Raw genomic sequence first — 15,948 nt, forward strand, 5'->3', positions numbered from 1 at the left:
ATTGCTATCTGATGTGGAGGGCAGAAATACTACAGAAGAGAAGCTATTACCTTCTAATAATGAACCACAAAATTAGCACGAATGGATGTTCTGAGTTGAGTGAATACTATCACTAAAAATTAGTTTTATATATGTACTATTCAGTTAGTTCTGACCTATCAGAAAGAAAGTCCCCAGTTTGTTGCATCTCTGAAGTATGTTCACTTTGACTTGAATGGGGAAGGACCATATAGATATATAAAAACTAATATACACATTTCCATATGTATGTGATCTATACAAAATATCTGAACTAGTTGGTGCTATTATAGTTGATGCTATAGGATGCTATGCTCCTATAGGAGCATAGTTCCACAGTCTAGTATTCATAAGGAGAACAAGAGATGTCACTGATGTAATTCAATATAAGTTGAAACTCCTGAGGACCCAAGGGATAGGGGCTCTGCTGTAAGTTTCTAAATCTTACAGACCAAAACCAGAAGCTCTGACATCCTAAGATAGGAAAGATAGGTTTTTTATGTGATTTACTAAATGAAGGATAAGTAAACCAATGTTATTTGCTTGTGGTCCCTAGGAAAAGATGAGCAATATAGTTTAAAGGGGCAAAAGAAACAGAGTATCTATCAGGCACATGGGTCTTTCATTTAGAAATGGGTAGCAAAGAGGAGGGAGGGACATGTGGGACATTGTTGAAGTTTAGGTGTATATCTGTAAAGGTTTTCTGAGTTTTGGTAAGATTGCTTAATTCCAAAGGAATAAATAATTAATCATAGAGACTTAGGAATTTTGGGGGAGTTCTCTAGGCTTAAAAACAACTGCCTAAGGAGGCTGAGAACTTCGGGTGAGGGGACTTAAAGCAAGAACTGAGTGGACACATTCTCAAATACATGTATTAAAGAAGACAACCCCTGGAAAAGGACAGAAGGTGGAAGCAGATTAACATTAATATGATTAGACTTACAACAAGGCTTGCTCAAGAAGAGAGGAAAAAGTGTAGAATGACTCTTTTTAGTTTTCTTCTACTCATACTTTCAGTACATCTGATGGTATCCAATCACATCTGTGAACCTCACAACCAACACAAATATCATTTTCTTCTGGAAACATCCTTGTAGTCACATTCAGGAACAATATTTTACGAACACCAAGCAGCTAATCTAAGCCATGCTGACTCATTAATTTGATTCATGATATCATACTATATCTTCTAAAAGCCATAATGTTTGCTAAAATACTTGTTCTGAACTTTCTGGTAATTCTGGTCCAGGTTTAAAGTTTTAGCTTGGTGCATGATTAAACTTGAACAAGTCTCCACACACCATTTCTTTCATTCTAAAAATTGGTCCATCCATATGAGTTTGTTAACATAGCTAATAATACTTAGTGATGATATTAGTGTATATTTTGACTGGATTCAAGTAACTTTCTATAAACCTGTTAGAGAATATTGCAACCACCAAAGATTACTTTAAGAATTATCCAATGCTTGCATCTGGGGCCTGATTTCCTAAGACTAATTCATGCTGGCATTAATACCACAGAATGAAGAAACACCGAATTTTAATTACATGTTATAATAAAAGCTACCTGACCTGATGTATTTCAACATCTACTTGAGAGTCTATGACTAAAGAAGTTAGAACCAGTACTGTAATGTTTGATTTAAGAATCAGCTTTGCATTATGAGAATAGTTTTATTACCTGAGAGGGTTCCCGGTGTGTACTTATTTGTGGCTTTTTAATTCAGTGTTTATGGAAATATTTTAATCTCTGCACTGGGAAGAGGATGTGATACCATGGGATTCAAAGCTCTCTGTTGGGGGTAGCTTTATGTTAGCTTTTAGTCTTATATTTATACACCCATGCCCGACAACATTGAAGAAATTTGGAAAGTAATGGCTCTGGATGCAATTGCTAAAACTTGAAACCTTATGGTAAGAAAAATATAATTTTTTCAGTGACTAAGACAGAACACTTGAATATTTTGAAAATACTATTGACATTATAATTTTGAAAGAAGCATTACTTTTAAAAGAATATTGTTAACTTTCATTTGTGTTCTAAGAAAAAACCTGCTCTCATAATTATAGTATAAAGATAAGAATTATTATTAACTAAATTAGGACTTTTCTTTTTTAATATCTCCATAGCTTCTGTTGTTGGTCTCCAATTCTAAACTGTTGAAATTCTGGGGTTATCTTAGAATATACAGTGTGGATATAATTGCTATAATTGTTCCTGTATAGTTAGAAACTGGCACTTTTGATGATGTAATATGTATGCTTTCTTTGCATATGCATATATTTCCTCTAATTCTCTACTGTCTTCTACCTGTATTGTTAATATGAGAGGAAAAATATTCAGAGGAGCGCATACGGAGAGAGTAACAACTTAAATTTGAGCCCTGTGCTGCATGATTGTACTCTGCTCTTTAATGTGCAAAGTGGATACCTTGCAGAAATGCTCTTTAACAACTCTAACAGAGAGAGGGTGAAAAGTAAGGAAGCAGAATCAGTAGCTGACCAGAAGTGACAGCAGCCCAAGGTGTAATAGAGTTCTAGGACACAGCATTCTCCAACTGATGATCTCTGAGTCTCTGAGTCTTTCTTCCACACTTCTCCTTTTCAAATATTCTGCTTCCTTAATTGAAGAATGAATACAAGAGCCAGCCCATGTCCATTGTCTTTTGATTATTTCACATGTATTTAAACCCCAGGGTGAGAAATATCTATACTTTCATCAAATTCACATTATCTACCAGAACATCTCGCTCTATTATGATGCTCTTACTTTCTTAGCTTCACATGTTCTCAACCATCATGCATATATCATCAAAATACACTTTATGTATCTGACATTATGAGTTATTATACTGTACTTTTAAAATAATAGTAGACAAAATAAATTTGTAATTAACATTTATCCTGGAAAATTTGGAAATCTTTGATAATTTTAGCACTGAATCTTACAATTTAGATTGCAAAGACAATAAGTCTTTTGATTTTTCACATATGTAAGTGAAAACTAAGTCTTTATAATATAGTCTTGAAAAAATGGTGCATTATTGTGTAATCATATGCTGTTTAGAAAGAGGTGGTTTTATTTTGGGGGGGTATTTTGGGTTTTTTTTTAGTTTTTTGTTTGTTTGTTTGACTTTTTTTTTTGTTTTTTTGAGACAGGGTTTCTCTGTGTAACTCTGGCTGTCCTGGAACACACTCTGTAGACCAGGCTAGCCTCAAATACAGAATTCTGCCTACCTCTGCCTCCCAAGTTCTGGGATTAAAGGCATGTACCACCACTGCCCTGGCTAGAAAGAGTTTTGTAAACTATCCACACATAATCTTGAGAAACTTCCTTGACTCCGCATTGTATCGATTAAACCTATAGGTGAGGAAACTAATTTTAAATATTTGTTTGGATTGTTCTATGCATTAAAGATTAGGTATATTAGATGAACATGTGATAGTCTTAATATTGGTCATTTTTGTTACAGTGTTAAAATGTTTGAATACCAATTTACATCCAGAAAATATTGTCATAAAAGAAAGAAAGCCATTTGCTAAAATTCAAATTTTCAAGAGCAAATTCATTGAATGAAAAATTATCTGAATACACCAAGCTTAAGCACTCATATTAACAGGTCATCTATTTGTTTATATTTTAGTAGTTAGAAAATACTCAAGAACTGTTTATTACATTTTAAAACTAATCAACTAACCAATTAATTAGTTTGTGTGTGTGTGTGTGTGTGTGTGTGTGTATGTGTGTGTGTGTGTGTGTGTGTGTATGTGTGTGTGTGTGTGTGAGCTGGAGGGAAGGTTCATGACAAGGCATATGTAGAGGTCTCAGTATATCATAGGAGGATCAGTTCTTCTCTTCCATCCGGTGTATCTTGCAGGTGTACATGATTGGAGTAACCAGTTGTCTATTGCGGAGCTAGGGATGAGGAACATATACTCTTCAGGTTGCAACCATCCACTAGACGTACCAGAAGACATATTGTTAAAGAACACTGACTCTCCCTCTCCCTCTGGCTATAAATTGTCAGCAGAATCTTGGCAAGGGGTAACAGTTTTGTGCCCATCTTCCTTCTCTGTGAGAGGCATTGGCTTGGTTTGGCCTTGCACAGTTCTTATGCATGCTGTCACAGTCCCTGAGCGTAACATGTCATGTTATGTCTGGAGAACACTCTTTCTTTGTATTCATTCAGTATCTCTGGCTTAGATAGTCTTTCAGTCTCCTCTTCTGGAATGATTTCTGAGATTTAACAGGAGAGAAGGTATTATAGATATTCCTTTTAGAGTTGAGTACTCAGTAGTCTCTTATTCTTCTCACAGTGGTCCATTTTGCATTTCTGTGTTAATCACAATCTAGTACAAACAAAAGTATCTCTAGTGAGGATTGAGAGATGCAATAATCTATGGCTATTACAATAAGACAATAAGAATACATTTAATACTATATACTAGAGAGGCAGTAGTAGGTTCTTTCTTTGTGGCATAGGGCCTGCTATTCAAAGATGTATGACCCAACAGATGTGCCAGATATGATTTTGTCTTGTGAAATGGACTTAAATCCAATACGAATATGCTCAATTATTGAAAGCACTATTGCAACAATGGGTATGCCTTGCCAGTCCAGTGGCTATTGTAGTTCTCAGGGTTCACAGTGGGTAAAATTGGTGATTACTGTCCTCTGCTGGTAATATGCATATCAACTTCTAGCCCTATAAAAGTTAGCAAATAGGAATGAAGTTTCCAGGTATGTATTTATTTTTTTGTTTGACAGTTTTATGCATTTACCTGAGAAGTACACTTCTCCCATAACTTCCTTTGCCTTCTAGAATCCATTTTCTCAACAAGTAGGTTTCCATGCCTTCATTCTAGTCTTCAGTCCAATAATTTTAATTAGTTTATTGCTTAGGCATTGGAAGCAGATTATTTACTATACCAAAGGTAACACATTAACAGATACGGGGAAAAATGACTACTGCTTTCTAATTAACAAATGGCTACTGATATTTTCTCAGGAAGGGATGTTAGATTTGTTGACCCATTCCTTATCCATGATTGATTGTTGATAGATGAAATTTTGTGAAGGTTTCATACAAACATCCACACTGAGATGTTCATGCTTCGAAAATAAAGTTAAGATATAAAAATCTAGAGTTTTATCACATTGTTTATTATCATCCCATCATTTATATTGTTGTTATTAAAATATAGATGCATAATGTTTAAAATTTTGTCTTGTTTTTATAGGGCACAATAGGTGAATATATAGGTCTTCTGAAATATGAAGATGTACTTGTAACGTTATCGACAGTTCACTTTACAAAACCAGTTTCAGATGAAAACATTACAGTGATTGACACAAAATTTAGTAACATCCCTGTCCGTCTGTACTTGCCAAAGAGGAAGTCTGAAAGGCAGAGACCGGCTGTGATTTTCATTCATGGTGGTGCCTTTGTCTTGGGAAGTTACAGTAAGTATAGTTCTATATGTGTGCTATTGATATATTCATATTGAAATAATCCCTGTCTAGAATGAGTTGACAGACATTTGCCAGTGCAATGTTGGCTTGAGTAATATGTATATGTTAACAGAGTTACATTGGAATGTATGCGCCATAGTTCACATTCTTCTTTATATATAATTTGGTAGTAAAATAACCAGGTAAAAATCAAGATGATTTTGTTGGACATTCAAATCTTAAATTAATATATTCATATCTTAAACTTGAAAGTACAAATAATATACTTGTAATTTAGAGTAAGATAACCTAGTCACATATATTAAATAATCACTTATTATGATGTGAACCAGGAATTAATTGTTAGATATGAAATAATATAGTTGCCATACTATAGCTAATTTTTTCAAATTGTAGAGTGTGATATAACAATCTTGAGGATTAGAAAACAAAGCATAACTTTGTACTAAAATTATAAAAATGATATAAATGATAACTTTAGTTGAGTAGTCAACTCTTGCCTGGAAGTTAGTGTAGTAGCTAATACAGTGAGACAGAGAGACAGACAGACAGATGGACATACAGACAGACAGACAGACAGACAGACAGACAGAAACATAAACACATACTATTTTAGTCTTTTGGTAACTTATGGATTCACCACACAGAAACATTTGGGACATTGCTCCAGTGACATTTTGAAATTGCCATCCTGTTGCCTTACCTGCTCTTCTGGGATATAAGTGCATGTTTGGCATCTCCCAGTCCACTTGTCTCCTTACCTGTCTTCACTGTCTGAAACTTACTGGCATCTTATTCATTTCTTTCATTTCATATTTATTCATTACCCTCCTTCTTTACTCTATACTTACATCCTGGGATAAGACATGTTTATTTTTTGGTCAAAATGAGTCTCTACTTTGCTAATTATATTTTCTTCCAAATCATTACCCGATTTATGTTTCTTGTACCCGAAATTTTACCCTTTGTTGATTTCTAAATATGCATTGTCTTTTCTGCCTTGACCTCTTTCAGCCTCCAGTTCTAATTATTTCCATATTATTCTTCATTTTTTGAGACTTATTTCCATGTTTCTCTTTTTTGCCTTTTAATTCTTTCCTGGAACAGTGTAATCTGAAAGAATCCTTTGCTCTTTGCTACACTATGACCTTGTATAAAAAAAATTTCTGCATCTTTCCAAATCAGTCAGTCAGTCAGTCAGTCAATCAACCAACCAAACACATTTCACACTTCTAGCATATTCATGACTGTTTCTGTGTTTCCATTGTTTGTTATTTACAGTGAACCACATTATATTTATTCCTTTCATTTCAGAGATGTCAGCCTATGATGATCTGAACATCTGAAAAAAAAAAATTAAAACTCCCAGAAACACTTGTTCCTCCCCACACTATGTAGACTATCATTTAGATTTATCCCTATTATTTCCTGTTAGGTGGCTCATCACCATTTTGTCATTCATATTATCTTTTTTGTGGCTCATCACCATTTTGTCATTCATATTATCTTTTTTGTGGCTCATCACCATTTTGTCATTCATATTACCTTCTTTTTCAACCTACCATGATGTGAAAATATGGCCACACTGATTATTCAATAAACATCTCAGAAATAGCATCTATTTATTGATAAATCCTATGTCAAACTTTGACATGTAGACACCTATCTTCCCTTTTTGTTACCTTGTCCACTTTCTGCCTCTGCTCCCTCTAACACATTTAGCTATATATGTTTCCCCAAACTCTGTGAATTCTCAGTAAATTGTTGGAAATTTTACTAAAATCACATTTTATTTTTTCTTGTTAATTTCCTGGCAATTACTATTTTTATGTTTAATATGGATGCAAATTTATGCTTTGTAAGTAAATGAGTATATGTTGTTATTTAAAAGAATAATTGACATTAAGTTCTGTTAAAAATTTTAGGAGCATATATTTATTTCTACCTCTTTTAAGTTTATTAACTATTTACAGTTAATTTTTTATAAGAAATTACAAATGCAAGAGCACATTCTTATTTGATGTTAGTGAAATTTAAAATTCTCATTTATATACAGAATGGCAACCTAAAGTTTAACTGTAAATTTATTAAATTGCCTGAACTTACATAAATATGTAAGCCTCTTGGGGGGGGGAACCTCATTAGTTCTAACTGCACTAAATAGTACACCTTGTCTTACATTTAAATTGATATCCTGCCATTGAAAACTTCCTTAATAAATAAAAATTATGGTGAATCTCTAAATTTGTGAAAATTATAATGCTGCCTACAATGTCATCTTCAACACAATTGCAGATATTCTAATACTTCTCCCAAGAGTTTTATGGAATATGTTTGTAATGAGTTGCAGACAATCTTCTTCATGAACTCTGAGAGAATGTTGCCTATGACAATAAGTGATTACTGAATTCCAATCAACGGATCAATAAGTCAATCAATCAATCAATCAATCAATCAACAAATCAGTCAGTCAGTCAGTCAATCAACCAACCAAACACATTTCACACTTCTAGCATATTCATGACTGTTTCTGTGTTTCCATTGTTTGTTATTTACAGTGAACCACTTTATATTTATTCCTTTCATTTCAGAGATGTCAGCCTATGATGATCTGAACAGATGGACAGCAAACAAGCTTGATGCTGTTGTTGTGGGGATAGAGTAAGAGAAAGACAATACTTACCACAGGCCAGGCACTTACAACAAAACTTGGTCTATTCAGAGCTGTCACCCAACCAACAAATACACATATCCTATGGGGGTTTGTTTATATTTATTTTTTCTCATAATTTTAAGGTCAATGCATCCCCAAAGTCCACGTTAGTTATTTTGATTTCTGCCATCTTAGACACAATTTTGAGGCCAGAGGAATAAGCATATTTGTTATCAGAGTTATAACATTTCTTTGAATATGAACTTAAGGATTCTTAAACAACTCATTTTGTGTGCAACTAAACTTAAAATTCTCACTTATATACAGAAAGGTATACTCGTTATATCCTTGAGATATTAGATCTTATTTGACCTGTTTCTAAGCACTGTGTGGAGTTAGAGTTGTTCTTGGTTGTAATTCTATTAGGCAAAAATATTTCAATAACTTGAAAATTCAAGATATTATCCAAATGAAAAGTCTTAATATTATCAACAAACTTTTCCCAACATTTACAATAATATATAAAAGATATGAGGCAATACTTATTACCTTAGGACTTCATACTTCATATCTGTCCACTGTACTACTGAAATTTTCATTAATAGGAATGAAAAAAATTGCTGTGTATCTTACCAACTCCATAGTGCAGAAATAGACTTGCAATCAATGCCTGAAACCCTTAAGTAGAACTATTCCTCATTTATAGAGAAACATTACCAGTGAGCTCTTGTTTACTGGTGAGACTTAGGATTCAAAGTAGTGCCAACATATCAGTGTATCTGTTGGTAAGAATGAGATATTTTCTTGAATAACTTTAACAAGGGTTTTGTTGTGGTTTTGCTTGATCTACCTTTAAAGCTACAGGCTTGCTCCTAAGTATCCATTCCCAGCTGCCCTTGAAGACTGTGTTTATACGATCAAGTTCTTTCTTCAGAAAAATATTCTTGCAAAATACAGAGTGGATCCCACACGCATCTGTATTATGGGAGATAGTTCTGGGGGTACCTTGGCAGCAACAGTGACTCAACTGGTACGTTGTATGTGTAATAGACGTTTTAATCCTAATGCAAAACAAGCTGTGTCTCATTACTTTTATAGTGTTACCTCTGAAATTTAAATTAAACAAGTATGATTATCCATTTTGCATGATATTACTTTAGATGTGGCCTTATTGTCTAATGCTAAGGACAAGTTTTAAAATTTTACATTTTTAGGAGTTTGGAGAAAATTCAGGACATTGAACCCAGGGCTGTGTGTTTGCCAGGCAAATGCTCTACCAAGGACTATACAATTTTCTTTTTTAAACTTATTGTTTCAAAACAGGCTTTTGACTAGATTCTGTAAATTGGTCTGTAGCTTGTGAGGACCTTCACCTTGTGAGCCTCCCACCACAGTATTTAAGAATTAAGTATTAGATAGTTGTACTGATAACCATTGCTTACCCTGATCATGTTAGATAAAAGTCCACCAATTGCTTTGAATTGCTCTATTCATTTCAATATAGGATTGTTTTTTATTGTTGTTGTTGCTCATACTTCGTAAATTTAACTAGAAAAACTGTAAAGAATTTCTGAATATTTTTGTATAATTATAGCTGAGAAGTGTAGTAATGTTTTTCTAGTCTGAAACTAAACATTCTACAAGAAAATGCAGGGAAAAACTTAAAATGGCCACTGGAACATTAAGTGCATCACAGCAGCAAAGGCATGGCAGTGGTCATTGATTATAGCTGTAGCACTAGGAGTGTGAGACTGCTTGCTCCTAGCTCCCAAGTCAAGAAGTCTGGGGACATGATTTCGGATATCTACCTTCATTTCTATGTATTCCTCTTTTCTTCTTATGAAGCCTCAACTAATATAGAGGTACCTCCACATTAAATATGAATATTTACTCCTTTATTCTGTCTGAATACCACCATAGACACTCCTAGACAAGAGCTTCAATCCACACCTCCTACCTGATTCTAAATCTAGGCTAGTTGATATTGATGAGTAGCTGTGACAATGTGGTAAAAATGTAGATTGTCATAGATAACATCAGACAACATATGCTTAGAAACATTCCTACTATAAAAAAGTTATGTTGCCAACTATTAAAATTCTTGATCAGTATAGCTAAATCATCACTATCAAATAACTAATATTTTGAAAGGCTATCTGAACCCAAGAGATGATTCAAAATCCCACAAACGCTTTTGTAGAAGAAAATGAATATTCTGTACCATTTTTGTTATACAGACTGGCTGCTTCTTCTTATAAAGTAGATGTAGTCTCAAAGTTTGTATTTATTGAATTTTACATAATACTTCCATTTTTTCTTTACCTTAATCTTACTATCCAACCAGTGATGTTTCGTTCTTCATGACTAATTAATTTATTTAAAGAAAACTATCCTTGTATCTAGCCATTATAAAAGCCCAATGAAATGCCATCTTCTATAACCTAAAAATACTCAAAAAAATGTCTTGAGTCATTTTAATGTTTTCTTTGGTGGGGTCATGAGTGTACAAAAAGGCTCTGAAGGAGGTCATGGCCCTCTAATAGAAAACCATAAGTAGATGTACTCGAATACATAAGATATGGGTTTTGTGTTGTAAATTAACATAACAAAATATTTCATTTATTAAGGGCAAAGATTTTCTTAAGAATCCAATTCCTTTCATATTCAGTCTTACTGTATAAACAGAATTTTTCACCAGTGGAAAAAAATGATGTTAAAGTATGTAGAAACATTTTTCCCACTGTTCATAGACAATAGAAATACACACACACACAAATACACAAATACACACACACACATTTCACATGTTAAAAAGTTTATCAAAAGTTCACACAAAAATCAAATAATAAATTGAAATAGTAGTTTGCAACAGAGAATGTTCACATGCTTATCTACTAGGAGTAATTATCTGGCTAAACGTCCACCACCAGTCACAGCTCCACAGGTTCACTGCAAGTAAAAAAAAAAAAAAAAAAACATAACTAAGTCATTAGTGAAGTTTTCTATAGATAAAGCCAGTCAGTATTTTATCACCTATAATAAATTGTTAGTTCCTATTTTGTGACCTTTGGATGCTTGTTTAACAACCTCTTAGAATGTGATCTGAGTAGTAGAAAATCTGGTTAGTAACTAGAAGCAATTAACTGGTGGCATATATGAGAGACTGACAGAGTTCTCATTGTAGTTTTGATTATGAGAAAAGGATGTAATAGCAGTCCCACTACAATTGATCTTAATAATCATTGATTATAATTTTAGGAATTCTTATAGGATCACTATTAAGAATTAAGAAGGCATCTATTTGTTTATATAGCATCACTGCAAGACAGTACATCTTTGTGGATCTGCAGAGATCTGCTGAAAAGGGGTGGGATAACACCTAGTGATTGCTGTATATGTTTAATAACAGGAAAAGCATAGTAATAGCAGCAATTTTTCCAAAACTGAATTCTCTTGGGCCTTACCTATAGAGTAATTTCTGTCATTTTCTGTAAGTCTTTTGCCTTTACGAGGTCATGACCTTAAAAGCATGTTTCATAGCTTAGAACTTCCCAGGGATTGGCAGCAGACACAATTACTGTTGCAGAACTGCTATAGAAGCTGGTGCTATGGAAGTACTCACACTCACAGGTAAAATTTAGGTTCACTGCAGTGGAGAGTACAAGAAGCAAAGAATGTAGTTCCAGACTCATGACTCCTCTTATTTCTGATAACAAACAGAGCCTTCATTTCTTCTGATCTTCTGATTTTCTGATTTTCATAAATTATTCGCTTGTATTGTCTCTCACACTATCCCACTTAGATAAATGTTAAAAGCTTGCTTTAGCATGCCAAGTTTCATTAGACTTTATATGTACGGATTGTCGATTGTATTTCATTATATTTGTAGATTTTGCTCATTATATTACCTGGGTCAAAATTCTTCTGGGGGAACTAGATGTGTTAATACATGGTTATTATTATAGAATCTTGGAGACTCAAACAAGGGAACACAATGTTCCAGAACAACCCTGAGATATTCAACAAGACTTAATTAAAACACACACACACACACACACACACACACACATACACACACAAACACACACAATAGCTGAATTTCTAAAAAAACAACCAAATGTAGAATATAATCCAATATCACAAATAAAAATCTTATCATCCTCAGAAAGTTGCAACTGATGCTCCTGTTTGGTTGTCCTATGTGAATAAATGTGTGAGAAACAGAGTATATATTGTTTCTACATGGACAAGAATGGAATGGTACTCTCATGTATCTAAACTAATAATGAATGTCATGAGAAATTCACTAGAGGTTCAGATAAATTTATTGAATTCTGGCTTTTAAAATGAAATTGCAAATCTGTTTCTTTGAAAGTTATTGATTCATTAGACTTCATTCTATTTTTAGCTACAGAATGATCCAAACTTCAAAGATAAAATTAAAGCACAAGCTTTGATGTATCCTGGCCTACAATCACTTGATACCTTGCTACCATCCCATCAAGAGTATCAACATGGTCCAATTCTGACCAGGGAGATGATAATTAAGTTGGCATGCCTATATGTGACTGAAGACAAAGTTCTACTCCAGGCTGCACTGAGAAATGAGCATATGCCAACAGAGTCAAGACACCTGTTCAAGTTTGTTAACTGGAGTGACTTCCTTCCTGAGAAGTACAAAAAGAACTACGTTTACACTGAACCAATTCTTGGAAAATTGAATGCTTCCTATCCAGTACTTGTGGATAGCAGATTGTCCCCTTTGCTATTCAATGACACCCAGTTACAGAGTTTGCCATTAACATACATTGTCACTTGTGAACATGATCTCTTAAGAGATGATAGTCTTATTTACATTTCACGGCTTAGAAATGTTGGGGTGAAAGTTACTCATGAGCATATAGAGAAAGGAATACATGGAGCCCTATCATTCACCAGAGCTCCAGTATTTTTAAATTTAGGATTAAAAATAAGAGATAAGTATATTAATTGGTTAGAAGAAAATTTATAAGTCAATAAAGCATGTAGCTGGGTAATCAATAAAGAAATGTGACGGTTACAAATGGGCACAAAATTAAGTGACTTGTGGATAAAGCTTTCTTTCAAATTGAGTAAAGGTTACTGTATACGTTTGAGAAAGTTAACTTCACTTGCTTGATCTTAGAAATACCATTAAAATGAGAATACTTGCTTCATTATTCATATTAATTACCATTTGTTGTTAAAAATGTACTTTGAGTAGTTAAAAATGTCAGAAGAGTGGAAAAACATGTGCTTGGTTACATGCCAACATATTTTAGATATTTCATGGCAGTGGTAAGCCAAATTTGGAATGTCTTGAATGAACAAAATAACTTCCAATAAAAATGGAAAGGAGTCATGGGGACTGGATGGGTTGGCACATTACTCTCCAGCACCCCAGTGGCAGAGAGGCAATCAGGTTGACAGATTTCTGTGAGTGCAAGACCAGGTCGGTTTATGTAGCTAGTTCTAGGACAGCCATTGGTGTTTAGTGACACATTGTCTCAAAAAAAAATGAATAAAAAGAAGACTAAAGAATAGAAAACATTAATGAGGAGAAGTGCAAAAAGGTACAATTCTAATGACATTTGTATGGATTGAGCATTGATCTGTACTTCTGTTATTGTTTTTCCAATCATGTGATCTCTATCCATTAGCATAATCTGCTCAGGGTGAATTAAATTAGTTGTTGTCTTCACTCACTCCCCATGAAATTTATATTCTGCTTTTTATAAGAATACTTTGTATATGAGAGGAAGTTTACTTGATCACATACTGTTCCTAAAAGTTGAACATTTGTGCCTAACTTACTCTTTTGTAACATCAAATTTGATGGAAACCTATGTGGATTGTATTTATTGTGGGACAATGCCTCTTAATGCCATTACGTATGGTAGTACCCACTGAATTATAGATTGTAGGGAGAAATATTTATAGTATTTTTTGAACTTTTGTAATGAAGCATTGTGCACACAGAGACTGTATATTCAGAGAGTTATGTGAGTTGATCTCCAGACATGTTTGCTTCCCTGTGATGATAGAACACATACTGCTGTAAACACAAATCAACTCATAAATAGCTTCATTTCTACTTGGAAGCATTAAAACCAATGTTCAGTTTTGTGATGTGCTGGTAATTCTGCTCCTTGTGTATGGTTGTTGGACATGTTTGGTGCTTTTTTTCATAATGCTGAATAAACTTCGCATAATAGAAATTAAGTGTGTCTTGTGAATTTAGTTGGTAATGAAATCCTCATCTCCAAACATATTTTCATGAATGTCTTTCTGCAGCTAGAGTTGTTTTGTTCATCTTGAGTATGATTACTTCATTGGTGTCTTATATTTCTCCATGTGAGCCTTTTCCTTGCCATCCAGATACTAAGCTGTGTTAAGAACATGAAGAAAAGGTTGACTAGAAGATTTCTTTGCTCTTGTTTGTGAAGCTATAACATGGTATGTAACATTACTCTGCTTGTTTCATTTGTGAATGAGGAAGAGTATTGTCATGATATCAAACCACACTTGATGAAAATTTGCTGTCTTCAGGAAGCATTGATCACAAATTGAGGAATAATTAGAAGGACATAGGAAGATATGGAAAGGGAATATGGGTTCCTCAGTTGACAGATTTTTGTTCCAGAAGATATTTGAGGAAGATACTTGAAGAGGGCCAGAAGAGGGTATTTAAACCTAACCAACAGAAGAAAGATGAGGACCCAGAGTCCCATAAACCACCAACACAGAGCCTCATTGGCAGACTTCCCACTTAGGGAGAGAAGAGGTGTGTTTTGAAGTAAATGACCTTTCTTTTTCTGTGGCTTGGTGTTATGTCATTCCTGGATGTTCAATTCTTTTTTTTTTTTTTTTTTTTTTTTACAGGGAATGGGTTTTGGAAATTCCCTAGAAACCACATGCACCCTCATTACAGTATTGGAGTTTTAGTCAGAATTTGAGAAGTACTATACTCTGGATTGCTATACCTAACTGCAAATTGCTGAGAAGAAATCAGAAGTGGCTAGAGCAGTCTGTTACTTCCAGGGGAACTTATTCACCTCAAACATTAGTATATACGTCATCTGCACTAGGAGTAAAAAGATTAGGAGACTGGAGCTGTTGGGATGATGGGCTTTGATCCTAAAGCTAAGGGAAGAACTCTCCTGAAGACCACGAATGGGGCTTTATAGTCACTTTTCAGTGAAGCAGCAAACTGGACCCCAAAGTGCCAATTATCATTCAGGAAGAAAAGGTAGAAGATGGCAGAGTCCTTGTTCAGTATGCATGGGAAAGGCCCAATGGGAGGCTCCTCTCTGTGTTTGATCACTAACATCACACATTTGGGCCTTTGCACTGTGAAATAGCTAAGCATAGTTATCCCATAGTAAGCTTGCTAGTGTAAATGAAGAGTTTCTAAGACTACTCTCTGTTTCTTGAGCCATTCTATCAAGGAAGCAATTCTTGAATCTACCCTGACGTTCCCTCAAGTGGAGAGATGAACGCCATTCCAAACTTGCTTTGAGTTTGATTTGAGGGATGCTTGAAATTCAAAGACAGATAGCGATGAGTGAGACAGAGGAGAAGTTCTGTATGTAGAAAAGTTCACTTGGTGCTGGTATTCCAGGGCAGGTATGGCTTTAACTGTTTATCTGGAACGCACATGGCTACTACAGGCTTGTCCTCACTCACCCTAAAAAGCTTTAATAAAGAGATATGAGTGTTCTGCCTTAAAACTTTACCAACAATTTCCTCACTTGCCCTGCACCTCAACTTACCAGGAACTACTT

At 34.4% G+C, this 15,948-nt stretch overlaps 1 protein-coding gene across 1 annotated transcript; it reads left to right on the forward strand.

Moving 5' to 3' along the window:
* Positions 1 to 1,641: 1,641 nt before the first annotated feature.
* Positions 1,642 to 14,377, forward strand: Aadacl2fm1 (AADACL2 family member 1). Its single transcript, NM_177661.3, has 6 exons — positions 1,642 to 1,934; positions 3,180 to 3,387; positions 5,262 to 5,484; positions 8,085 to 8,154; positions 9,005 to 9,176; positions 12,555 to 14,377. Exons 4-6 carry the CDS (start codon positions 8,087 to 8,089, stop codon positions 13,155 to 13,157), a joined length of 843 nt encoding a protein of 280 aa, NP_808329.1. The 5' UTR covers positions 1,642 to 1,934; positions 3,180 to 3,387; positions 5,262 to 5,484; positions 8,085 to 8,086; the 3' UTR covers positions 13,158 to 14,377.
* The last annotated feature ends 1,571 nt before the right edge of the window (positions 14,378 to 15,948 follow it).

This window comes from Mus musculus, chromosome 3 (assembly GCF_000001635.26).
Source record: "Mus musculus strain C57BL/6J chromosome 3, GRCm38.p6 C57BL/6J".
In the NCBI taxonomy this organism is placed as follows: Eukaryota; Metazoa; Chordata; class Mammalia; order Rodentia; family Muridae; genus Mus; species Mus musculus.